Source organism: Sciurus vulgaris (assembly GCF_902686455.1).
Source record: "Sciurus vulgaris genome assembly, chromosome: 11".
Lineage (NCBI taxonomy): Eukaryota > Metazoa > Chordata > Mammalia > Rodentia > Sciuridae > Sciurus > Sciurus vulgaris.
The window spans coordinates 83,264,422-83,289,820 of record NC_136472.1 but is presented as its reverse complement, the minus strand read 5'-3'; the positions used below and the strand labels follow the sequence as shown (position 1 = coordinate 83,289,820).

Sequence of the window (25,399 nt, the reverse complement as noted above, 5' to 3'; positions counted from 1 at the left end):
TATAGATTTTCAAAATAGCTTCTAATTATGTTTTGTATTTCACTCGTGTCTGTTGTGATATTCCCTTGTTCATTCCGAATTTTAGTAATTTGAGTTTTCTCCCTCTTTCTCTTTGTTAGTGTGGCTAAGGGTTTATCAACTTTGTTTATTTTTTCAAAGAACCAACTATTTATTTTGTTAATTTTTCTGATTGTTCCTTTTGTTTCAATTTCATTGATTTCGGCCCCGATTTTAACTATTTCCTATTAAAGACTATTTAAAGACTAAAGTCTTCTACTTTTGGTGTTGGTCTGCTCTTCTTTTTCTGGGGCTTTGAGCTGTAGTGTTAAGTTGTTTATTTGTTGATTTCTACTTCTTTTGTTGAATGTGCCCCATGAAATAAATCTTCCTCTAAGTACTGCTTTCATAGTGTCCCAGAGATTTTGATATGGTGTGTCTTTGTTCTCGTGTACTTCTAAGAATTTTTTTATTTCCCTCCTGATGTCTTCTGTTATCCATTCATCATATAATAGTGTATTATTTAATCTCCAGGTATTGGAGAAGTTTCTGTTTTTTATTCTGTCATTTATTTCTAATTTCAATCCATTATGATCTGATAGAGTACAAGGTAGTATCTCTATCTTCTTGTATTTGCTAACAGTAGCTTTGAGGCATAAAACATGGTCTATTTTAGAGAAGGATCCATGTGCTGCTGAGAAGAAAGTGTATTCGTTCTTTGTTGGATGGTATATTCTATATAAGTCGGTTAAGTCTAAATTGTTGATTGTGCTATTAAGATCTATGGTTTCTTTATTCAATTTTTGTTTGGACGATCTATCCAGCGGTGAGAGAGGGTGTTAAAATCGCCTAGTATTATTGTGTTGTGGTCTATTTGATTTCTGGAATTGAGAAGGATTTGTTTGACGTACATGGATGAGCCAATGTTCGGGGCATAGATATTTATGATTGTTATGTCTTGCTGATTTATGCTTCCCTTAAGCAGTATGTAATGTCCTTCTTTATCCCTTATGACTAGTTTTGGCTTGAAGTCTGCATTATCTGAAATGAGGATGGATACACCAGCTTTTTTGCTGTGTCCGTGTGCATGGTATGTTTTTTCCCATCCTTTCACCTTCAGTCTATGGGTATCTCTTTCTAAAAGATGAGTCTGTTGCAGGCAGCATATTGTTGGATTTTTCTTTTTAATCCAATCTGCCAGTCTATGTCTTTTGATTGATGAGTTCAGGCCATTAACATTCAGGGTTATTATTGTGATATGATTTGTATTCCCAGTCATTTGACTCATTTTTGTTTTTTGACATGATTTGGTTTCTCCTTTATTTGGCTATTCCTTTAGGCTAGTTCCTCCCGTGGCTGATTTGCATCGTTGTTTTTCATCTCTTCCTCATGGAATATTTTGCTGAGAATGTTCTGTAATGCTGGCTTTCTTTCTGTAAATTCCTTTAGCTTTTGTTTATCATGGAAGGATCTTATCTCGTCGTCAAATCTGATGGTAAGTTTTGCTGGGTATAAGATTCTTGGTTGGCATCCGTTTTCTTTCAGGGCGTGGTAAATGTTGTTCCAGGCCCTTCTAGCTTTTAGGGTCTGGATTAAAAAATCTGCTGATATTCTTATTGGTTTCCCCCTGAATGTCATTTGATTCTTTTCTCTCGTGGCCTTTAAAATTCTGTCTTTATTTTGTATGTTAGGTATTTTCATAATTATGTGCCTTGGTGTGGGTCTGTTGTAATTTTGTATATTTGGAGTCCTATAAGCCTCTTGTACTTGGTTTTCCATTTCATTCTTCAGATTTGGGAAATTTTCTGATATTATTTCATTGAATAGATTGTTCATTCCTTTGGTTTGTTTCTCTAGGCCTTCCTCAATCCCAATAATTCTTAAATTTGGCCTTTTCATGATATCCCATAATTCTTATAGATTCTGTTCATGATTTCTTACCATCTTCTCTGTTTGGTCAACTTTGTTTTCAAGATTAAATATTTTGTCTTCAATATCTGAGGTTCTGTCTTCCAGGTGTTCTATCCTATTGGTTATACCTTCTATGGAGTTTTTATCTTGGTTTATTGTTTCCTTCATTTCAAGGATTTCTGTTTGGTTTTTTCCAGTATCTCTAACTCTTTATTGAAATGATCTCGCTTCCCGTATTTGCTCTTTTAACTGTTGATTGGTGCAATCATTTAATGCCTGCATTTGCTCTTTCATCTCCTCCTTCAATGCCTGCATTTGCTCTTTCATCTCCTCATTTGCTTCCCTGATTGTTTTAATTATGTACATGCTGAACTCCCTTTCTGACATTTCTTCTGCTGTGCTGTCATTGGGTTTTAATGATATAGTATCTAGGTTTGTTTGGGACATTTTCTTCCCTTGTTCTCTCATAATGGTCAGATATCAGTGGGACTCTGAGATATTGTAGATTTCCTGTATTGACTTATAGTGTCCCTGTAGATTTCCAGTGTATCACCTCCCAGCCTTCAGTAGCCTGAAGTCTTGGAGTAACTTGATAATGCAGTGTTTCCGAAGAAAGCTGCCCCTAGCCTGCTACTGGTTCCAGGGCTTGGAGCTGGCTCTGTGTGGAAAGGCTCTCACGGGGGGCCTGCTCTGAGAAGCTGGCCATGCGGGAGGAGCCCACCGCCAGAGTGCTCAGGGCTGCCTGGGGAAGACTCTAGCTGCCCTGTCCTACTCTAATAAGCCACCTGAATCTGGGCCTGCTGCCCAGGCAGAGCTTCACCGGGTGGGGGAGACTCATCCCTTGGCTCTATTTTAGTCCAAGTCTCTCAATGCCTCCCCTTCTTGAATCCTGGGTTCTGGAGCAACTGGAGATGCAGTCACCCTCTAGTCCACCATCTTGGATCCTTATGGTAGTCATTTTGACTGCTAAGTATCTTGTTCTTTTTGTTGTATTATCATTTGTTTAACAATGGTGGGCAGGATTGTTTAAAACTCTGGAGATTATATATCTGGTAATAGCAATGCAAACAAACACTCAGACAAAAATTGTTTAAGTTTGGAAGGCTTTTAAAGCTGTATTCCTCGATTTTGAAAACCAGAGAATAGAAACATGTGCCATAATCTATTTGGGCTTTCCCAAATAGTCTTTTTTTCTTTAATTTGGGTAAGGTTTATTCAGCCTTAACAGCGTTTGTTGAATTAGTCCCATATCTGGTAATTGTCAAGGACTGGGTCTTGGGAATACCAGGAGTAAAGGACAAAGGTGTTGATTAGCAATCAAGGACATTAATTCGACGAAGGGGATAAAATAGCCAAGAGAATAAAGATACAAAGAAGAACATGACAATCGGGGGTCTTGTTCCAATGATCTTGGGTGGAAACAGCCTATTTCATGCAGTTATTAGCTTGTTCCAATGGGCTAACTGGCTATTCTCATATGACATCTACCTCTGAATATTATCTGGAGTTCTCAATATGCCTTATAAAACTCTTCATGGTTTATCTCTGAGGTCACCTCCTATTCACTCTTTCTCTACTATACTTGCCTTGCTCTTCTATAAACAAGTTAATCTTATTCCTGCATAAGAGTCATTGTACTTACTTTCCTTTTGTGAAATGATCTTTCCTCCAATATTTGTATTGCTCTCTCCCACTATCCACTAAAGTCAAATGTCACTTCCTTTGAAAGGTTTAACCTTACCGCTGGGTTTTAAAGTCCTCTTACCTATCATTATTTGTTTTTTGATACTGGGGGACTGACCATAGGGGTGCTTTATCACCAGGCTACAACCCCAGTCTTTTTAACTTTTTTTTGGGGGGGTGCTGGGGATAGAACCCAGGGCCTTGTGCTTACAAGGCAAGCACTCTACCAACTGAGCTACCTCCCCAACCCCATTTTTTAACTTTTTGAAACAATGTCTCGCTAAGTTGCTGAGGCTGTCCCTGAACTTGTGATTCTCCTGTCTCAATCTCCCAAATTGCTGGGATCACAGGGTTGCATCACTGTGCTGGATCCCCTATCATTCTTGATTCTTTTACTTTGCTTTATTTTTCTTTATAGCATTCTTCACTGTATTTATTTCATATTTATTTCTTCTTTGTTATATGCTTTACTTGAAAATAAACACCAGGAAGACAGGAAATTCCTAGTTTGTTCACTGATGTGCTTTTGGGACACAGAACACTATCTAGCATTTAAAGGGGCTCAGTAACTACAGTACTTGCTGAGTGAATGAATAAGAATCCCACACACACTATGCTTCAGCCCTATATGACTATTTTTGGCTGTCGAATTGCTTATTCTTTTGAATGTGTGGGTTTTTCTGCTTGGAATTACTTCTCCTTGTTTCCTTCATAACTCCAGATCATCCTTCAAGACTCAATTTAAGTGTCTATCCCCCTGGGGAAACTTCATTGATCCATCTGGACAGAGATATGTTAATTGTAAAATATTCTATGCTATACCTGTATCAGAGTAATAAATTAATTTTGTTAGCTGAGTGTAGTGGTGCACACCTATAATCCCAGCAGTTTAGGAGGTTGAGGCAGGAGGATTGCAAGTTCAAGGCCTGCTTCAGCAACTTGGCAAGGCCCTAAACAACTTAGTGAGATCCTGTCTCAAAAGTTAAAAAAATAAAAAGAGGTGGGGATGTGGTTCAGTGGTTAAATGCTCCTGGGATCAATCCCTGGTACCATAAATAAATAAATAAGCAAGCAAATAATAAAAAATTTAATATTTTGTCTAATTTATCTTGGTATCCTAAGAATGTAGGAGAATGCTTTGTTTATAATAAATAATAAATTCGAGTACATGTTTATTGACTAGTTTTAGTGTGTCAAGCATTATACTAGTTTTGATATACATCATTTTAATCCTGACAGGAAATCTGCAAGACATGTACCACTAACCCTGTATTATGTATAAGGAAACTGAATAATTTGTCTAGTTTCAAACCAGAGTTCAGACCTAAGTACGTCTGACTATAAAATCCAATGCTTCTCTCAATGCCTCAAATCATGAATCTCCTCTACTTTACTTGTACCTGTTAGTCATAATTTAATGTCCTAATTTCAACATTAGCATCTGATCTCATTTTGATTCAATGCTGAATTGAATGCTTTTGTTCATTTTTATTTGATTCGGTCTCTTATGTTACAGAGAAAAAATGACACTAGATAACTTACTGTTTTAGTTTTTTTTTTTTTTGTCACTGTGACCAAAAACACATGGCAAGAACCACTTAGAGAAGAAGTTTATTTGGGGCTGTGGTTCCGGAGGTCTCAGTCCATTGCTAATGGCTGATTCCATTGCTCTAGCGCAAGGTGAGGCAGCACATCATGAGGAAGGTCCCATTTGAATAAAGCTACTCAGCTCCTAGCAAGGTCAGGAAGCAGTGGGTAGTGGTGGGGGGAGACCCCTTAGGGAGATGGATCTTTCTAGTGCAGGGCCTCAATGACACACCTCCTCCAGCCACACCCCACCTCCTATAATTCCCACTCAGCAATTCAAACTAGGACAGACTAGTTTATAGTCTCATAATCCAATCATTTCACGTCTGATTATTCCTGCAGAAACACAAGAACTTTGGGGGGACGCCTTATATCAAAACCACAACACTTATTATCTCATGAATCCTATTTTTACTTTGATTCATAATTAGAGTTTATGAAGATGATTTAGGGTCAAGGTTTGGCTAATCTTCCCTCTTAAAGGATGGATGGTAAATAACAACCAGTCTACACAGCATATCCAAACAGCTATAAAAGATCCAAATACATTTTAAGTTATAATGAAACTGTAAAATTAATATACCTGAAAGAAATTGTGAAAAGAGTTAAAGATACTAAGAGAGTCTTACATATGTAAGAAAAGCTGGAGATTTCTCTAATTGTTATTTCTGCAGCTATGATAGATGAAGCAATATGTGTTAAAGGCTATATGGAACTTCTATAAAAATTTTAGAAGTACATGAAATAGCTTCATGAGGAACTCAAGCAGTTAGAGAGCACAGGCATTAAAGTCAGATAGATCTGAGATCAAATTCTAGTTATCCTACCTAATAGCTAAGAAAACTTAAGCATGTTTTAAATTTTTCCTAAGCCTCAATTTCTTTATCAGTAAAATGAAGAGAAAAGAAGTATACAAGACAGTTAATACAATAACAAAGAGCATTAAGAATTCAGAGGCATAATAAAGCAAATAAAACTGACTAAAGGTGCTACTGGCCATGCAGTTCTCTTGGGCAACACTGACAAAGATTCATTTGTGACTCCACGTTTCTTCCATTTTGTGGTTTCAACCTCCACTAAATTTTTTGAAGTTTTTATGCAGGTGGTAGTTAGGTAGATAAAAGAGAATATAGAGTATGTATAGGAGGTTTTCAATGTTTTCTGGGCCAAGCCTTAAATGATTTTTGTCATTTCTGTTCACATTCTCTTGGACCACAATCAGTTACATGACTCCCAACTAATCACAAAGGGAGCTGGGAAACACAGTCCAACTGTGTTCCAGAGGAAGTGGAAGCAGTTTGGTGATCACAAGCTGTTTCTGACAAGTTCATGAAGCTGTTTTAGTGTCAAAAATATACTTCATGTAACATGGTTGTCACAGGGTATGTAGTGAACAAAGTTACATGCTGTTGTGATTATCAGAAATATGTATGCTGAGAGCTAAAGTTTTATATGGTGGAAATAAAGTAATTGCTTGGGTTCTAGCCAGAGAACTCAGATACAAAGAAAAGTCCTTACTTTTTTGTAAGGTATATAAGGTAATCTTTTATGGATTTGGCTACACCAGGAAGTGTAAACATAGTAAGCTCAGGGAGGAAGGAGTTGCCAGGTGTTCGTATCAATTTCATGAACAGAATGTTAAAAAAGTATAATCGCATTGCTAACAATGATAATAAGGAACTAGTAGACTGTATTTGGATTTGGGAATGGGTTTAAGTGAAATAATATGTGTAAAAATTCTGGTTCATTTTCTCTTCCATATTCTTTTTCTCTTACTTTCTCACTTTTTTTTTTTTTCACTTTCCTACTTTTAAGTCATAGACATCATCAAGGTTCCTCAAGTACAGCATACTGTTTTCTACCTGCTTATGTTCTTTTCCACTGCCACTGAAAGATTTAAAAATGTCTGAGAATAGAGACATTTGTCTCATATATTATTATATCTTAACATCCAGCAAAGCCTAGCACATTGGATATATGCAAGAACCATTTGCTGAATGAATTTAATCTATATTTTCAATTGCTTTAAGAATTGGCAAAAGAGGCTGAGGCAGAAGGATCACAAGTTCAAGGACAGCCTCAGCAATTTAGTGAGACCCTGTTTCAAAATAATAAAAAATGAAAAAGGCCTTGGGATGTTGCTCAGTGGTAAAGCACCCCTGGGTTTAATCCCTGGTACCAAAAACAAACAAATAAAAAAAAGAATTGACAAAAAGGCCTGGATAAAGTAACGGAAAGAGAATAAGTTCTGGGGCTGGGGAGACAGCTCAGTCGGTAGAGTGCTTGCCTTGTAAGCACAAGGCCTGGGTTCAATCCCCAGCACCCTCCCCCCCCCCCAAAAAAAGAGTAAGTTCTTAAATCTTGCTTCTGTTAATCAGAATCTGTGGGCTGTGAGGAAGTTACATTACTTATAAGCAATGTTTGTTTCCCTGTATTAGATGGGCACAACACTTTTCTGCAGCTATTGTGATGGAAATTAAATGGATAAAAATTATGCAGTACATAGGAGGCATTAAAAAAGCTGTTGCTTCTTCCCTGTACATCCTATGCCTCTCTACAACATAACTTTTAGTTGGAAGAGTGTAGGAAATAACATACTTTTTAAGTTGTTTTCTTCTGTTTTGGACTATTCATTTGTAAAGCAAATAGACCCTTGAGTTGGTAATCAAAGTAAGGAACTTATTAGTTCTGGAAGGACTGATAAAACAGTCAGTATTAAAACAGTATTCAGCACCTAGAATGGTGTCTCAGTAGGTGTTTAATATATATTTTTGAAAGAGTGAGTTATTAGTAAAGTACTACGTAAGGATGACGCTTCAGATTAATTATGGGATGGTCATGCTATATTTGTGAAAAAGTGGGTAAATTTTATCAAATGAATGATTTGGAGTGATGTATGCAAATGAATGATTTAAGTGTTTTCATTATTCACTCAACCATCATTCTACTGTGTCTCCTATACATTAGCCACAATACTAGCATATCTCCCCACCCCCCACTTCATGCAATAAAATCAATTACAGAAAGATGTACAAAATATTACACGAATAAAAAAGTATGGTAAGTAGTATTGGGGTAGGAGAGAAGAAATAAGGATAGGTAGAAAGGAGACAAGCAGGGAAGGAAAAAGGACTCTAATTTTCTACTACTTTTGATTTGAGCTGAAATTCCTTGCTATAGTGTAAGTCAAGAACCTGCCAGGGCTGAGTTGAGGTTCTCTTTTCCTTTCTGAGGACCTCCCTGGATCCTACCTGGTGACATGGCTGGAGTGCATGTAGGGGAACAGGAAGAGCTAAGGTTCAATAAGCAGTTAAAGGATTAGATCATGAGGAGACTTGTAACCAGGCTGAGTTCTGAATTTTATCCTTTAGTGTAGTGACAGTGTAGCTTCTGCAGCTATAATAGAATACCACAAGCTGGGGCTTTTAAAATAAATATAAATTTTTGGCTCACATTTCTGGAAGCTGGGAAATCCAAGATTGCGGGTCTGATGTCTGGTGAGAGTCTTCTTGCTGTGTTACTCTAGAGCAGAAGTCAAAGAGATGGTGAGAGAGAGTTAGATAGGGAACTTCAAGCCTCAACCACTTTTATAATCGGCATTAATCCATTTATAAGGATGGAGCCCTCATACCTAAACAATCCTATTGGGTACCACCTCCCAACACTGTTGCATTGGGGATTAAGTTTCCAACACATTAATTGGGGGACCACATTTTAGAGACACATTCAAGCCATTCAGAGTTACTAAAAGAGTTTAGTGCAAAGAAAGGATAAGCCATTTTAAGTTTAGAAAGATCTGAATTGGATGGTAGAACTATGAGAGTAAAATCAGTTGAGAAGGTATCAGAATAGTCAAGGTACGAGGGCTGGGGATATAGTTCAGTTGGTAGAGTGCTTGCCTTGCAAGCACTAAGGCTCTGGGTTCTAGTCCCCAGCACTGCAAAAAGAAAAAAAAAAGTCTAGGTATGAAAAAAGATCATAAAGGCTGAAGCCAAGGCAATAGAAGTGGCGAGAGAAGAGGAATCTGACAAATTTTAGTAAATTAGGCTAATGAGGGAAGTAAGAGAGGAGCGCTCACTTAGGCTTCTTCACAGGTGGTGAGGTCATTAATGGAAACAGGAAACAAAGGAGAGGATTCTTACACTTGCAGGATAGTGGGCAGGGATAAGAGAAGTTTAGCCATAGTTCTAAGAATCTGAGATTCAGGCAGGATAGTTCTTGAATAGACTGAGGAAACTGGAACACAGAGGAAACTTAAACATACAAAATAAGGTAGATCAGTAATTCTTATCCTTGGAACGATTTCCCATTTTCTAAATTTCTCCATATTTTTCAGTTCACAATTATATAGACATTTCTGCAATGATGGATAAATGTTTATATATGAGGCTTCTAAAATGTATCCTTGATAAATGTATAGATATTTTTAACAGAATTTAGGTTGTTAATAAGGAAAACATGTTCACAATTGTTTGCATAAAGATCATTTGAAATACTTTCCTGGAATATCTTCCACAGGAGTGCATAAAAACGTGTTTCCTGCTGGGCGCTTAGGAATAACTTAAGTTGTCCCTAAGGATAAAATATTTCCCAGTTGATAGCTAGACAGCTTCTACTGTGGTTTATCAAGGCAGAGATTCAGGCCAATCACTTAACTTAAACAATGAAACCCACAGAAGAGTACCAATGATGGTTGACATGTCTTGAGAATTGGGTTATTCCACTGCCTGGCAGACAAGGGTCAGCAAACTGGACACCAAACTACTGATGGACTGCAGAGGCACTGAAGGAAGTCATTGCAGTTTTGTGAAATTTGAGGCTGGTTTGACAAGGACGAAGCCTGTTGGTTTAAGAACTCTAAGTTCTTTGCAAAAGCACGGGGTTGCATAATTTCACCAACCATAGTGGGGAAAAAATAACAGAAAGAAAGCAGGGCGTGTATGTGGGGGAGTGTGAGAGAACGGCAATGGGAGGATACCACACAATTCTTGATATGATACACAAAATATAAAATATCTATTAGTTTTGCATCATTTGAGTCACCAGATTGAAGCACAGTATTTTGGATTTGGTTGGCAGATGGTGTACACAGATTTTCTGAGTATGTTAGCATTTCATTTGAAAGTAGCAAGATTACATATGACTATGATGGTAACTTAACATTCATAGAGATTTTAAAATTTATCCCTAACTATGAGTTAAATGTAGGCCAGTAATAGCATTTTCAAAGGCTTTGTTAATAGATTTTCTGGGTCTTACAGAAGAGATTCTCAGATATAACAGCTCCTCTAAAATGTCCACAAGGCAGTGTCAATATCTTTCCATGGAAATCTGGCTCACCCAAATGAGAAAACAGGCCCAAGGGAAGAAATAATAAACCCAGAGAGATGGCAGGTACTGATGTCTGACTCTGAATGGAACTTCTCCATTTACTACCCCTCTCACTTCCTTCTATGGTCTGGACCTTTAATCACCACAGCAGTCAGCCTTGTAGGGTCAAGCTAATCGCTGTTGACATCATCCTACTACTTCCCTTTTCGAATTCCAGAGAAGCTATGTGTTTCCTGTCCTATGTGACACCCTGGAGAATGAATACTAGCCGGTTAGTATCTAAATTTAGACTCGCAGCTACGTGTCAAGTTTTCAGAGTAGAGATAAACAAAACCAAGTGACATTTCAGTCTCTCAAGGAACAGCGGAGAAAAAACCTTTTTGGGGTAAACAAACGGAGATCTTCAACAGTTCCACCATGGAGGAAGGCCTACTGGCAGGTTCTGAAGATAGGCTGGAACCTTTTTCTTTAAGCCGGGAGGACGGCTTTGGGGGCGTCGCCAAACATTCTTGACACGGCTAGGAAAACCCCGAGAGTCGGAGCCCTGACACCCTCCTCCTCAGAAGAAGCTGTGCAAGCAGCTGCACCTCCTCTTTGTCAAGCCGTGGGTTTCAACCTTAGACACTAGCGCCCCGGACCCCGCCAGCTCGCCGGCCTCGCCGTCCCTCCCCCGCCCCGCCCCGCCCCCCCTCTGTGACCCCCCGGGCCCAGCCTTAGGCGACCTGTTGGCAGAGAGGGCCACGTGACGCGGCGGGCCGCGCACTCCCCCTGGGCCGGCCTCCTGTTGCGCCCGCCGGGCGGGTTCCATCACGTAACGCGCGGGCGCCGCCCCGCTCTTCCCTCGCCGAGCGAGGGAGGGCTGGCGAGGAGGAGGAAAGGGAAGGGAAAAGGGGCGGGAGAAGGGAGGAGGGGCGGTGCCCTAGTCACGTGACCCGGGGCAGCCCGGAAAGCTCCGAGGAGGAGCCTGGCGCCGCCATTTTCCTGCAGCTGCCTGTCCCTCTTGCCCAGCCCGGCTCCAGCTGACCAGGGAAGGGGTGGGCAGATCTGAGGCGGGGGCAAGAGACGGCTCGACATCGTGTCGGACCCCGCGGGGGACACGAGCTGGTTCTCTGCAGGCTGAGTGGCAGCGCGCGGCCCTGAGCCCCGCCCCAGGCCGGCAGGCGGGCAAGGAGCCGGTGGGGGTAGGGGGTGCGGTGGGGGGTGGGGGCCCTCCAGCACTTGGGGGTCCCGGTCCCCTCCGGCTGCCGAGCAGAAGGGGTGGCGGAGGAGCCGCAGAGATGTCTGGGCAGAGCCTGACGGATCGAATCACCGCCGCCCAGCACAGTGTCACCGGCTCCGCGGTGTCCAAGACAGTATGCAAGGCCACGACCCACGAGATCATGGGCCCCAAGAAAAAGCACCTGGACTGTGAGTGAAGCCCACCGCATACCCCTTCCAAGCCCGCGCAGCCCGCGTCCTTCTCTCCATCTCTTTTCTTTCCTCCTCCAGCTGTCTCTTCCCCTCTGCGTCTTATCTGGCACGGCAGGTCCTATGCTCGTCGAACTGTGTTCTTTTTGCTTCCATCACACCTGCCTTCACGGCCTCCGTCTGCTGTCTAAAAATCTCTCGGCAAGCCACTCCCCTCCTAGATCCTAGGAGACCCTGGCCTCCCCGCTCGATGCACCTCTGTGCCCCATTGCACCCGGCCAACTTGCCTCCCCGCCTTGCCTCTCACCCTCTGCTTCTCCTGTCTACTGCAGCCTTTCCCCCTTCCATCCCTCTCGTCCCGTGCAGCCTCGTCGCCCTCGCATCTTCACGTTTATTCCGGGACTCACCTCCCCATTGTTTCCCCATCAGCCTTTTTCGGGTTTCCTTGAACTCCGGGTTCCTTGGACCCTGTTACTTACTCCGCAGCCCTCGAAGTGGTTCCCACTTCCTTTCTTCACCCTTTCCGGTTTTCTCTTCCACCTTTCCTCCTCCCCCGTTTGGGTTACCTTTCTTTGCCTCTATGGCTTCCTTTGAGAGCTGTATCGTACCCAGTTACCCCGACTTTCATCCCATATTACCTTCTTCGTGAGGAGTAAAAGTAAAGGGATTCACTTTGGTTTAGGGAAAGCTTTGTGGAAAGTTGGTATTTTTGGTTGCCTCTGGTGGAATTTAATCATATTATCTATGCTTTTGACTGGGGTCAAAATTTTAATATCAAATGGGGATATGGAAAAAGGCTTTGTTCATATTGGTGTCGGTTCTTGGAACTGTTATCCCTGGAGGTTTGAATTTAGAAGCTTAAGTGTGAAACTTTGGAAGCTGAAATGTGCAGACTTGTTATTCAAAATGAATTAATAAAATTATCTACAAATAACATACATCTGGTTAAGATGTTTGATGGAGTTTAATTTTGGATACATTTTAATTCATTCTGATTATCTTTTGGGCAACGAACTTTTGTAATACAGCATAGTATCACTTCATTCACCAACTTAGATTCAGTTAATAGCACTAACTCCTCCCAATTTTCTTTCAAAAGCCACCACCTTTACCTCAGGGTACAAAGCTCAGTGGATCTCAACACTTAAGTCCATGGAACTTTGACCTGAAACTTTTCAGGGTAGAATAGGGAAATAGTCACACATTTAAGTTCCCTTTTAAAATGACCACTGGATACATTAGACTGAATAACTTTAATCCTACATGGAAGTTACTTTGCTTTACCTTGTGAAGCAAGAGTGAGCATGTTCTGAAAGGGAATTTATTGTCGAGTCCTGTTTTGGTTTTTTATTTAAACTTTGGCTTGTAATACCTGCACTGCACTTAGTTTTTTTTTTTTTTTTTTTTTTTTTTTTTTAAACGAAACGTGAATTCTTCCAAGATACTGTGCTCACAAAGTGCTTTAGAACAAGTAATCACCACAGACAGAATCATCATTCATTGTGATTTGGAAAAGTTTTGTAAAAATCATTACTGTTTGGTTCTTTGTGACATACATGCAAACTACTTTTACTTCTCAGTTTCTGCCTGTTTAGAGAGTGGAGAATATACTTAAATGATGACACTTGTATAAACAGAATTTTCTTTAAAATGCATTGTGAAGCCATAGTGTTTTATTTAATATTTGAGTAGGCTTGTCTACTGCTTATATTCCTTCCAAAGACTACTTGGTTTGCTCTACCAATCTTAGTTTACCTTAAACACTATACCTGTGTGTGTGTGTATGTGTGTAAGAAGAAACTACTTTACCATGTGAACTGTTTTCCCTCATTCAAAATAAGTATTTTAAAGTTTTTGTAAGGGTATGTGATATTTCAAATGGAGCAGTGATTCTTTTGAGGTGTTCCTTGAAGGAATAGACAATAGGTTGATTATGGTTAGGAGAGTGTTGTTTGTAGTTTTATAAATGCTAATGGACTTGTTTCTTGTAATGGCTGCTACTGCTAAATGTTTACTGGATTAGATTTGAGGATGATCTGATTATTGTGGTTCTTTATCTCTTTTGCTGTTTTACAGCGCCCATATTTTTAGAGCTTGAGTATACCTGATAAAGTTTGATTTTAAAACAAAAAACAGTATACATAAAGTGCCTCCATTTCTTTTCAGTGAGGTTTTAAAATGCAGTGATATTATTTTGCCTTTTTGCTGTTTAAACATCCTTGAAGCCAGTTCTCACTGATGAAATAAATTTAAAGTCTCACCAGCCAGTGCTTTACTAAACACCTTACTCCCCACTTTAACATGCTTTGAGAAAATTGAAAGTTTAGGTTTTACACAGAAATATATCATCACAATTTATTTCTCTGAAGATTTTTTTTTTTTTAAACGAAGAAAGCTTGTATTTTGGATTTTTTTGTTTGTTTTGGTCTGGGGCTTGAACTCAGGCACTTCACTGCTAAGTGACATCCCCCTCCCTTTTTATTTGACACAGGGTCAATCTAAATTGCTGAGGCTGGTCTCTCGAACTTGTGATCCTCCCTGCCTCAGTTTCCCAGGAGTCTTGAGGATTACAGATTTTCAGCACCACACCTGGCAGTCTTTGGGATTACCGATTTTCAGCACCACAATTTGCAGTTCATTGTACTTTTTAAAGTCTCTAACATCTGATGCTACTTATTGAAACCAAATGAAAACAATTTCATTTTTAACAATGGAAGCGTTTAAACAAAACATAACATGCTTACGACTGTTGATTTCCTATAGCCTAGAGTGTGACAATGGTTTCTGTGCACTTCCTCTCCAAGATATTTCTTTATTAAGAAGTCATTATTATGATCCATGCATTATGGCTTAATTCATACGACATTGTATACTTCTTGAAGAAAGATATTTTTTCTTTTGCTTATAGGCATTAATGGATGAAAAGTTTAACTAATGTCCCTAATGTGAAGAATTGTTAAACTCAAAACTGTAAAATAAATATTATTTCTATGTAATTTCAGGCCTCTAATAGGTATCCATAATCAAGGTAGAGGAATGGCAGCCCTTTTATTTGAAGGACCTCAGTTTCCCATACACAAGTATCTCCCCTCCATATGCCAAAATTCGTGGATGCCTAAGTCCCTTACATAAAATGACATAATATTTCCCTATAACCTGCACTTTATAGGGTCTCTAGGTTACTTTAATACTTTAAATCATCTCCAATTACTTATATCTGATAGAAAATGCTATGTAAGTAGTTATTATATTGCATATTTAAGGAATAATGACAAAAGTCTGTACAAGTTAAGTACATGTGAACATTTCCCTGCAGATGTTTTGGTCCGAGGTTAGTTGAGTTCAAGGGTTAGAGCCCATAGAAAGAGAGGGTCAACTGAAGTGTGTATTTCTAAAAGAAGACTGACATTCACCCATTTTTCTTTTCTTTTTTTTTTTTTTTGTGGTGCTGGGGATTCACCCATTTTTCTACCTGTCCTATTTGTAATTAGTAAATGAAGTCTAAAACTTTGTAAAGTGATTACACATCACTAATGGGCTTACTTTAAAAAATGCTTAATATTGGTCAATGAGCATCTATGCTTGTTTACTATGTATTTTACATATCTGGATTTTTTTTTTTTTTCCCCTCTACGGGTGATTGAACCCAGGGCTTTGTGCATGCTACATAAGCACTCACTGAACTACATCCCTATTCCTTTTTATTTTATTTTGAGACAGGGTCTCACTAAATTGCTGGGATTGGCTGAATTTTGCAATCCTGCCTCAGCCCTGGAGTAGTGGAATTAATAGGCATGTGCCACCATACCAGGCTTGGATGATTTTTTAAAGTGTGTTTGAATTTAAAGTTATAGTGGTGGGTGAGAAGTGAAACACATTATAATGACTTGGCTATTTCCTTTCATATTATTTGTAAAGCATTTGTATGAAACACATCCTTTGATATCTTAAAAATATACTTATTTAAATTTATTTTAATTAATTAGAATTGCTTTAATGTAAATAAAATTGTTTACTAGAATTTTAAATTGTTTATTAGAGTATTTAATGCAAAAGTGCACTCTAAAGGTGTAGAAAGTTGCTTATTTTCTTCAGTTTCAAAGTGCTTAACTATTTCTCTCATAAAATCAAAGAAGTAAGAAAAATAAATTTAAAGGTTTCTTGGCACAGTGTTAGAGCCCTAACAAGAAGAGGTACTTCCAGAGTAAAGGCTTAATATTTGCTCTTCCTGTTCTTTTGGTGGCTAAAGTGGCATTTCCGTTACTTTGTGTTCTGTCTCCGTATGTTCCCAGTTGAACTGCTTTATACATTTCTCTAGAGAATCAGAATTTTAGATTTGACCTTTTAGAATTTTGTGTGTTCATTGTGTATATTGTTCTTTTCGTGGAGAATTATTTTGGGCAGTTAGATTTGGCTAGTGATATTCATTTACAAGGAATCTTCATTAAACGTAAACCTTTGTATTAAAAATCATGTTCAGTTTTGATTTGCCAGACTATCAAAGTATTAAGGATTTCTCAAGTTGTATTAGTAGAAAGGTAGCTATGGCCATATTCTTTGTGCTTAATGTGTGCCAGATACCTTATAGAACACTTTGTGTTTCTTAACTAATTCATTTCCATTTAACAGCTTTATGAGAGAGCCTCTATTTTCCCCACAAGGTCATATAGCTAGAAGAGGTGAACTGGGATTTGGACCCAAGTAGTGTAGTACTTGAAGTTTGTACTGTCATCTCAGTGTGACTTTTTAACATAATAATTTTCTATCCCAGAAAATGAATGTTGTTTTAGAGCAGGTTTAGGTTCACAGAAAAATTGAGCTTCTTGTTTCTTGTACTTACTTTAATCCCACATGAATAGCCTCCCCATTAATATCCCTCACTAAAGTGGTACAGTTGTCATAATGGATGAACCTATATTGACATTATACCCAAACTCCGTAATATACAATAGTATTCACTTTTGGCATTAGGATGCATTCCTTGGTTTTGGAAAAAATGTGTTTCATATACCCACCATTGTAGTAGTATACAAAGTAGTTTAAACACCCCAGACTCCTTGAAACCATTGATTTTCTTTTTTTAAACTGTCTTAATGATTTTGCCTTTTCCAGAATGTCACATGGTTGGGAACTATGTATGTCTTTTCAGATTGACTTAGTACTTACTTAGTAATAGGCCTTTAAGATTCCTCTATGTCTTTTCATGGCTTGAAAAATTCATTTTTTGGCAATGAATAATATTCCATTGTCTGGAAGTATCACAGTTTATTTGTCCATTCACTTATTGAAGGACAGCTTGGTTACTCCTATATTTTCACTATTATGAATTAAACTACTATCAACATTTGTGTGTATGTTATGATAAGAATATGTTTGGGGCTGGGGTTGTAGCTTAGTGATAGAATGCTTTCATAGTACGCGTGAGGCACCGGGTTCAATCATCATCACCACATAAAAACAAAGGTTTTATTCTTTGTAAAAAAATGTTTGGTTTTGTGAGAAAATGCCAAACTGTCTCTCAAAGTCACTGTATATTTTTGCATTTCAATCAGTAATGATCAAGAGTTTTTGTAGTACATCCTTGGTAGTATTTAACATTGTCACTGTTAAGAGTTTGACCATTTTCACAGGTGTATGTAGTTCATTTATGTTTTAATTTGCCTCATTTCCTTGATGATAGGATGGAGGAAAGATCTGGAATTTCTTTTTATAGTTATACTTTTTAACAACTTTTTTTACTTTGAAATGGGGTGTTCCTAAGTTGCTGAGAGTCTCCTTTTTTGTTTTGTTTTTTATTTTTATACTGGGGATTTAACTCAGGAGTATTTTATAACTGAGCTACATCTCCACCCCTTTTTATTTTTTATTTTGAGACAGGCGCTCACTAAGTTGCTTAGAGTCTTGCTAAATTGCTGAGAGTGGCCTTGAACTGGTGATCCTCCTGCCTTAGCCTCTACAGTTGCTGGCATTATAGGCGGGGTCCACTGTGCCCAGCTAGCCTGTGTATCTTTTTAGTGATGTTTCTAAAAGTTAAGTTGTTTTCTTATTGAATTTTAAGAATTCTCTGTATTTTTAGGTTATAGTCCCCTGTTTGGATGTATCTTTTGCAGATAATATTTTCTCCCCAGTCTTATCTTTCCTTTTTATTCTTATGAGCATCATCTCCAGAACAGAGAAAGTTTGCATTTTAATGAAATCCAGCTTTTCTTTTTTAGTGGTACTGAGACTTGAACCCAGGGCACATCTACCACTGAGCTACCTCCTCCAGCCCTTTTAATTTTTTTACTTTGAGATATTCTCACTAAATTGTTCAGGCTGGCCTTGAAATTACACTCCTTCCTTAGCCTCTTAAGTAGGTGAAGTTTCAGGCATGCACCACCATACCTGACTGTTCTTCTTTAATGGATCGATCAGTCAGTGTTGTATCTTAAAAAGTCATCATCAAACCGAGGGTCATCCAGATTTTTCTCTTATGTTATCTTCCAGGAGCTTTATTGTTTTGTTGTTTTTTACATTTAGTTCTGTATTCCCTTTTGAGTTAATTTTTGTGATAAAGGTGTGAAGTCTGTGTCTGTATAAATTTGTGTGTGTGGTGTGTGTGGTGTATGTTCAGTTGTTCCACTTTCAAAGATAGAGGGCTATCTTTGCTTCTTCGTGTTGCCTCTGCTCTTTTGTTGGTAGTGATTCTTAAAAGTGTAGTCCAGGGACTTTTGGGAGTCCCCCAAACACTTGCAGAAAGTTTGTGAGGTTAAAAAATTATGTTCATATATGAAGATAGTATTTGCCTTTTCAATTTTCATTCTTTCACTAGTGTACAATGGAGTTTTTCAGAGGCTATGTAGTGTGTGATGTTCTAACAGATTGAATGTATTAGCACATAAGAGTAATTCCAACTGTTTTCTATTAAGCCAGATAGTAAAGTGTTACAAAAATGCAAAATATTGCCACTCTTGTAAAATTTTGTTTTGGAAATTGTAATTATTTTTCATGAAACTTTGTCAACATAAAATAGATTTTATTATTTTTAAATGAAATTTTACATTTTGGGGTTTTAATTTCTTTTTCTTTTTTCTTTTTTTATTGTAAACAAATGGGGTACAACTTGTTTCTCTGGTTGTACATGAAGTAGGCATACCATTTGTGGGAATCATACATTTACATAGGGTAGGGTGTTTGATTCATTCTGTTGTTTTTCCTTCCCACCATCCCTCCCACCCCTCTTTTTCCTCTATATAGTCCATCCTTCCTCTATTCTTGCGGGTTTTAATTTCTAACAATAAATATTGATAGAGAAAACTCAGATAAAAAACTGTGGTTCTTAGCTATTAAAAGTGTCAAGGTCATTTTTTATTTATTTTTATTTTAATGTCAGGTTCTGATACTAAAAAAATATGCCTCTAAGGAAAAAGGTATATATATATATATATTTTAGGGGAGAAAAAGGTATTCAGAAAGGAACTTGATTTGAGAGACCCTTGAACTCTTGAAGTAATTTTGGATTTGATTTGGTAGTTAACAGTGACCCAGCCACTAGAAGGACTTTGAAAGCAAGAGATGTGGCTTCAATCCTTTTATGTTTCACACTGTTAAGTAGATTAGAATGACTGTGTGGTGTTCCTTGGAAAGGTGACCACTGGGGGAAGAAAAAAGTCTAGCAATAATATAAACAAATCCCCTCCCTTCAAGGTCTTAATAAAGTCTGTTATTAAATTGGAAATCTTGGAGCCCTTGATCTATTTGTTTTCTCTTTAACCCTCCCTTCCAGAGCTATCCCTTTGCATGAAAAACAGGCAGATTGGGTATCAGTTAAGCCAAAATGAGTTTCTTTTTTTTAATGTTGGTGGACCTTTATTTTATTACTTATATGTGGTGCTGAGAATTGAACCCAGTGCCTCATAGCGCGACCCACAGTTTCTGTGCCAGTGAGCCACAACCCCGCTCCCAAAATGTGTTTCTTGAGATCTAAACTATTTGCCTTTGATTTCGTTTTTCCTGCCCTTTTTAGTACTAGGATTGAACCCAGGAGCACTCTGTCTAAGCTATATTCCCAGCTCTTTTTTTTTTTTTTTTTTTTTTTTTTTTAAAGATAGGCTCTTGCTAAATTCCTGAGGCTGGGCCTTGAACTTGTGATCTTCTGTCTTGGCCTCTGTAGTCCCTGGGATCACAGACATGCACTATCAGAACCTGAACTATTTGCCTTTGCACTAACCATTCCTTGGACACAAAATGTCTTCCTTTTTCCTTTGTTAAAATAGATACTTCCAGTTATTTTTTTCTCTCTTTATTTTAGTGAGGCTGGGGAGTCAAACCCAGGACCTTGCATATACCAGGCAAGTGCTCTACCATTGAGCTGTACCCCCATCTCCACTCTATTCTTTTAAAACTTCTTTAGACCCTTTTGCTTTCATTTTTTTGTTTTATTTATTTATTTATTTATTTATTTTTACCATGATGGGGATTGAATCCCAGGGCCTCAGGCATGCTAGGCAAGGGGGGTGGGGAGCAGCTCCATTGTTTTCTTTAAGTAAACTGTTTGAGTAAAAACATTACTTAAATAATTCTCATGCTCCTGGCAGTCCAACATTATCACCATTTATGAAGTTTATAATTTTGTTAATAACCTGTAGTTATACATATACATATACATATAGTTAGTACTATATGTATATGTAAACCATGTATATATGAATTTCCCAAAGTCAGCAACCCTCTGGGTGCTCAGTCTGCTTGCATAGCTCAGACTATTCTGTGAACAATTGATGGCAACAGAGTAAGATCTATTATGAATATTCTTTATGGTAATTATCTTAGTTGTAATGAATTGTAATTACCTGGTTACAAATTTATAAAGTTAGTAATGTCGGTAACACATTATAACAAATTATCTGTGTGTTTCATAAAACTCATGAGACTTTAAGAGGTTTAGTTTTGTTTAGATACTGGGTGGTGTTTTCTAAAATATTGTTAGAGCAAAGATTTTGTTATAACTGCTCAATTTAAACGTTATATTTAAAATGCACATTTCGAGGGCATGTTCTTGAAAGTAGAAATGTAATTTTAAGAATTAAGCAAAGGACCAGAAATAGATCTGAAATGTTTGTCAGAGCTCTTTTCTTTTACCACTCCAAGGTAGTGGGAGTCATATTGACCTCTTGTGTGAAGGATGCCTCCTCAAGTGTGACTATGTGGCAGATTCATTTTTGATTAAGCAAAGATAAAGTGCACTTAGCAGATAATGTAAAAATGTAAAAGAAATGACCGATTTAGAAGTAAGCCTTATATAAGTACGAAGTAAGGATTGGTATGGTAGTAGCAATGATGTTAAAAGTAAGATTACTAAATTTTGTATCAAAAGTTGATACCAGGGGTTGATGGGAATTGTTTAAAGTTTTCTTCTGAACACTTGGAATTCCAGCAGTGATTTCAGGAATGTGCTGGTATTTATAGCATTAGTTTTTACTTAAAAGCATCCTAGGGGCCCAAATTTTACTCTAGGGGAGTTATTCCAAGTAGTGGCTGAGGAGCTAGGTATACTCTCCAAACTGCTTCCCTCCATAAAGATGCAGTTAGACCTCTACAGGTGATTTCACAGATGTACCATATTTTAATGTACTTGTTCTGCTGATTATAGGTCTCTTGTGACTATAAACTCTGGAGAACAATGGGTATCTGTGTTTCACTTGAATATGCCTGAGAAAATAATTGCCCTATCTTTTGGGGTGCTTTAAGAAGACATAAATGTACTGTATTTTAAATACAGTCTAATATGTGTGGTATTTCCCTGGAGAGGATTTCAAAGCCTCCCTACCCCTACTCCCATTCCCCCTATTTGGTGGTACTAGCGGATTGAACCCAGGGGCCTCACACAGTACTCAAGCATCGCACTGAGCCACATACCAGCCCCTTTTTTTTTTTTTTCTTTCGGTACTGGGGATTGAAGTGAGGGGCACTCAACCACTGAGCCACATCCTCAGTCCAATTTTGTATTTTTTTATTTAGAGACTGGGTCTCACTGAGTTGCTTAGCTCCTTGCTGTTGCTCCTGCCTCAGCCTCTGGGGCCTCTGGGATTACAGGTGTGGGCTACTCTGACTGGCTCCCATTCCTTTTTTGTATTTTAGGAGACAGGGTCTTACTAGGTTGTCTAGGCTGGCCTCAAACTTGAAAATTTCCTGCCTCAGCTTCCCAAGTAGCTGGGGTTTTAGGCAGGAACCACCATGCCTAGCTGCAAGGCCTTTTGATCTTCAAAAAGTGTTTGCAGAAATTTGATTCCTTCATTAAATGGAATAATTTGAAATATTAGCAATTAACTAATTCAAAGATAATTATGAAAAAGGGAATTGTGTGTGGTTTTTAAATAATTTTAAAATCAAGACATAATATGAAAACTGTTTCAAAGTGTAATGTTAAGTGGTATTTAATATATTCATAACATTGTAACCACAACCATTATCTAATTTCTATCCCTTCATTAACAGTTGTTCTCAGTCACCTCTCCACTCCTCACAATAATTAATCTGCTTTCTGTGTATGACGATTTTTCTTTACTAGACAATTTGCATATAAATGGAACCATATAAGAATATGGTGTGAGGTCTGGCGTCTTTCAACTTGAGCATGATGTGTTCAAGGTTCATTCTTATATGTAATGGCGCTTCATTCCTTTTATAGCTGAAATATTTCCCTTGTATGGATATATCATGTTTTGTTTATTCATCATCACTTGGTAGACCTTGGGTTTTTACTCTTTTTCTATCAAGAAAAAAATATGTGAACATGTTTCTTTTAGGTTTATGCCTAGGATTAACATTGCTAGATCATGTGTTTAACTTTTTAAGGAACTAGCATACTTCCATAGTAGCTCTACCATTTGGCAGTAGATAAGGTTTCAGTTTTTTTTCCATATTCATTATTTACACTTGATTTTTGTTTTTTTACTTTTTAAGTAGTCAGAATAGGGGTGTGAAGTGGTATTCTACTGATTTTTGGGTTAGTTGCCTATTGTTTTATTTATTTTTTATAGTACAGGGCATTGAACACCAGGGCCTTGTGTATGTTAGGCTAGGTCTCTATCACTGAGCTATATTCCCAGTGTGGCATTAGGGAATGATTAATGAGATTTAGTATTTATGTGCTTATTGAGTATTTGTATATCTTATTTGATAAAATATTCATTCATTCTTTTCCCTTAAATTTGGTTATTTGGAATACTAGGAGAGTACTATATTTTACATAGTTTACATATTTTGGATACTAGATTCTTACAAAAAATTTGCTGTATTTTTTTGTTCTGTGATTGCTCCCCCCCCCCCCCCCGCCCTGTATTTTTGTACCAGGGATTGAACTCAGGGTGCTTCACCACTGAGCCACATCCCCAGTTGTAGGTGGACAGAATGCCTTTTTTTAATTCTTTATTTTTTATTTATTTTTTTTTTTTTATTTTTTTTAAAATTTTTTGCGGCGCTGGGGATTGAACCCAGGGACACTTTGCCACTGAGCTAATTCTCAGCCCTTAAAAAAAAAAAAATTATTTTGGGACAGGGTCTCTCTTAAGTTGGCCAGACTGACCTCGATTTTGGGATTCTTTTACCTCAGCCTCCTGAGTTACTGGGATTATAGTTGTGTGCCACTGCACCTGGCTTAGACTGACTAGTTGTGGAGACTGGGAAGTCCAATATCAATGCTTCAACATTTGGTGAGGGCCTTCTTGCTGTGTCATAACATGGTGGAGGTCATTATATAGCAAGAGAGCACTTGAAAGGGCTAATTTTTATAGCTAACCCACTTCTCCAGTAATGGCATTAATGCTTTGGTGGAGGCCTCAGGGCCATCTTCTTAGAGTTCCACATCCTAATACTGTTTCAGTGGCAGTTAAATTTCAACATGAGTTCTGAAGGAGTCATTCAGACCTTATGAGAAACCCCTTCTTTTAAAGTTAACAAGGAATCTTGTCTCCTTTTGTAATGTGGAAGTAGAAAATTGTGGAGGAGAAAAATATTTTCTTCATGTTGATCCCCAGGACTGGGGTTCATGAGGATAAAATAGATTTTTTTTTTAAGTTATACATTTTTTTTGTATTGTAAACAAATGGGATACATGTTGTTTCTCTGTTTGTACATGGCGTAAAGGCATACAGATAAATAGAATTTTTTAGGTGGAATATCCTCTCAGCTGAATGGAGCACTTAGCCTGATTCATGGTGTGTTTTTTAGGTTCTCAGTGTTATGTAGTCTTTTAAATGTTTGAAGAGATAGCATAATAGTTGCATGTGTATCAATAAGCAGTTTTTTTTTTTTTTGTCCACACAGAAAAGTGTCATCACATGCCTCTCTAGTATTTTGTACTTTCCCATAATGACACTTTATATAATGGAATTCTTTATAGTGCTTATAATTATAATTGTTTATAGAGATGGCTCCTGTGTGACTTTTTTTTTTCATTATGCTAAATATAGCATATAGCAAGTATGCAACAGAAGAATGTTTGAAATAAACCAAGGAGAGATAATTTCTTACTGGATTTCAGTGTCTTAATGAAGCAGTACTTTGGGATCTTTTAAAGAAAGTGGAAATTTGCTGCATGAGTAGTAGTCTTTGCTATAATAGTGGTTTGTTCAAATTTTTTTTCCACCATGATTGGTTACAGTTTTATTCCATATTGATTGAAAATGTAAGAATGGTTGGAGTCAACTTTCAGAGTTAGGTTATATAAAATTAGGTCAGTTTAGCACACTAAAATATTTATTCTAGAATCTACCTGTTGTTGGAATATTTGATTTCAAACAACTTGTTAGTCAAATCTTGGGCAGTTCCTTCTCCTCCTCCTCTTCTTTTTATTACTGCTATTACTATTATTCTGTGTGATTGTTAGAAATGAATTCTGGATAGTCCTTGATTTAAGGTTTTTTTATTATCTGCAGTAGTCCACATCTTACAACAGGTTGTTATATAATACTTTATTTGCTAAAGGCTTGTGTGTTTTGATATAAGACACTGGCAACTCATTTAAACTGTAAATAAAGATAGTAAGAAATGAAGTATATACCTTCAATAATCTCTTGGATGTGTGTGTGTGGGGGTGTCTTCTTATTTCCTACTAACTATACATCTGTGCCCTTTCCCTCCTGGTCTCCATGCCTACTGAGACTCATAAGTATCATTTTGTGAGACTTTATTTTTCTTGGCCTGAGTGGAAAAAGTGTGGATTCTTTTTATATTCCATAGTATTTTCATAAAATTACATAAATGTTAAAAATCTGCTTGCTGTAGCATGTAGGCCAAACATTCAGAGATTGAATTCTGTTTAATGTTGAGCAGGACCTATGGAAATCCCGATTAGAAGCAATAAGAGAGATGCTAAGGGAGAGTTATCAGGGTCCAGAAAAGAATATAAAAATGAATGACACTTGATCCTTACCTTAAAAGGAGCATGAGCTGGGTGCAGTGGTGCATGCTTATAATCTTAGCAACTCTTGAGTCTGAGGCA

At 37.8% G+C, this 25,399-nt stretch overlaps 2 protein-coding genes across 20 annotated transcripts in view; one reads left to right on the top strand and one right to left on the bottom strand.

Moving 5' to 3' along the window:
* LOC306640897 (uncharacterized protein) overlaps nt 1-11,354 on the bottom strand; it is a 79,103-nt gene extending 67,749 nt beyond the window's left edge. For 4 of the 8 annotated variants that reach the window (XR_013757936.1, XR_013757937.1, XR_013757938.1 and 1 more), the window contains exons 1-2: nt 9,257-11,212; nt 8,632-8,700 (exon numbers count right to left, since the gene is read on the bottom strand). Coding sequence is in view for 3 of the 8 variants with exons in the window: in XM_079105631.1 (XP_078961757.1) it covers nt 8,632-8,700; nt 9,257-9,431; nt 10,886-10,928 (287 nt within the window). In the remaining 5 variants the exon portion in view is untranslated. The other 4 variants (XM_079105632.1, XM_079105631.1, XR_013757940.1 and 1 more) reach the window with 4 other exon arrangements.
* Nucleotides 11,355-11,510: 156 nt separating this feature from the next.
* The window catches only part of PICALM (phosphatidylinositol binding clathrin assembly protein), a 106,374-nt gene continuing 92,485 nt past the window's right edge, over nt 11,511-25,399 (top strand). For 3 of the 12 annotated variants that reach the window (XM_079105581.1, XM_079105580.1, XM_079105577.1), the window contains exon 1: nt 11,512-11,916. In XM_079105581.1, coding sequence (XP_078961707.1) covers nt 11,787-11,916 — 130 coding nt within the window. In that variant the 5' untranslated portion in view covers nt 11,512-11,786. Of the gene's footprint in view, nt 11,917-25,399 lie in introns of all 12 variants that reach the window. The other 9 variants (XM_079105578.1, XM_079105579.1, XM_079105574.1 and 6 more) reach the window with 6 other exon arrangements.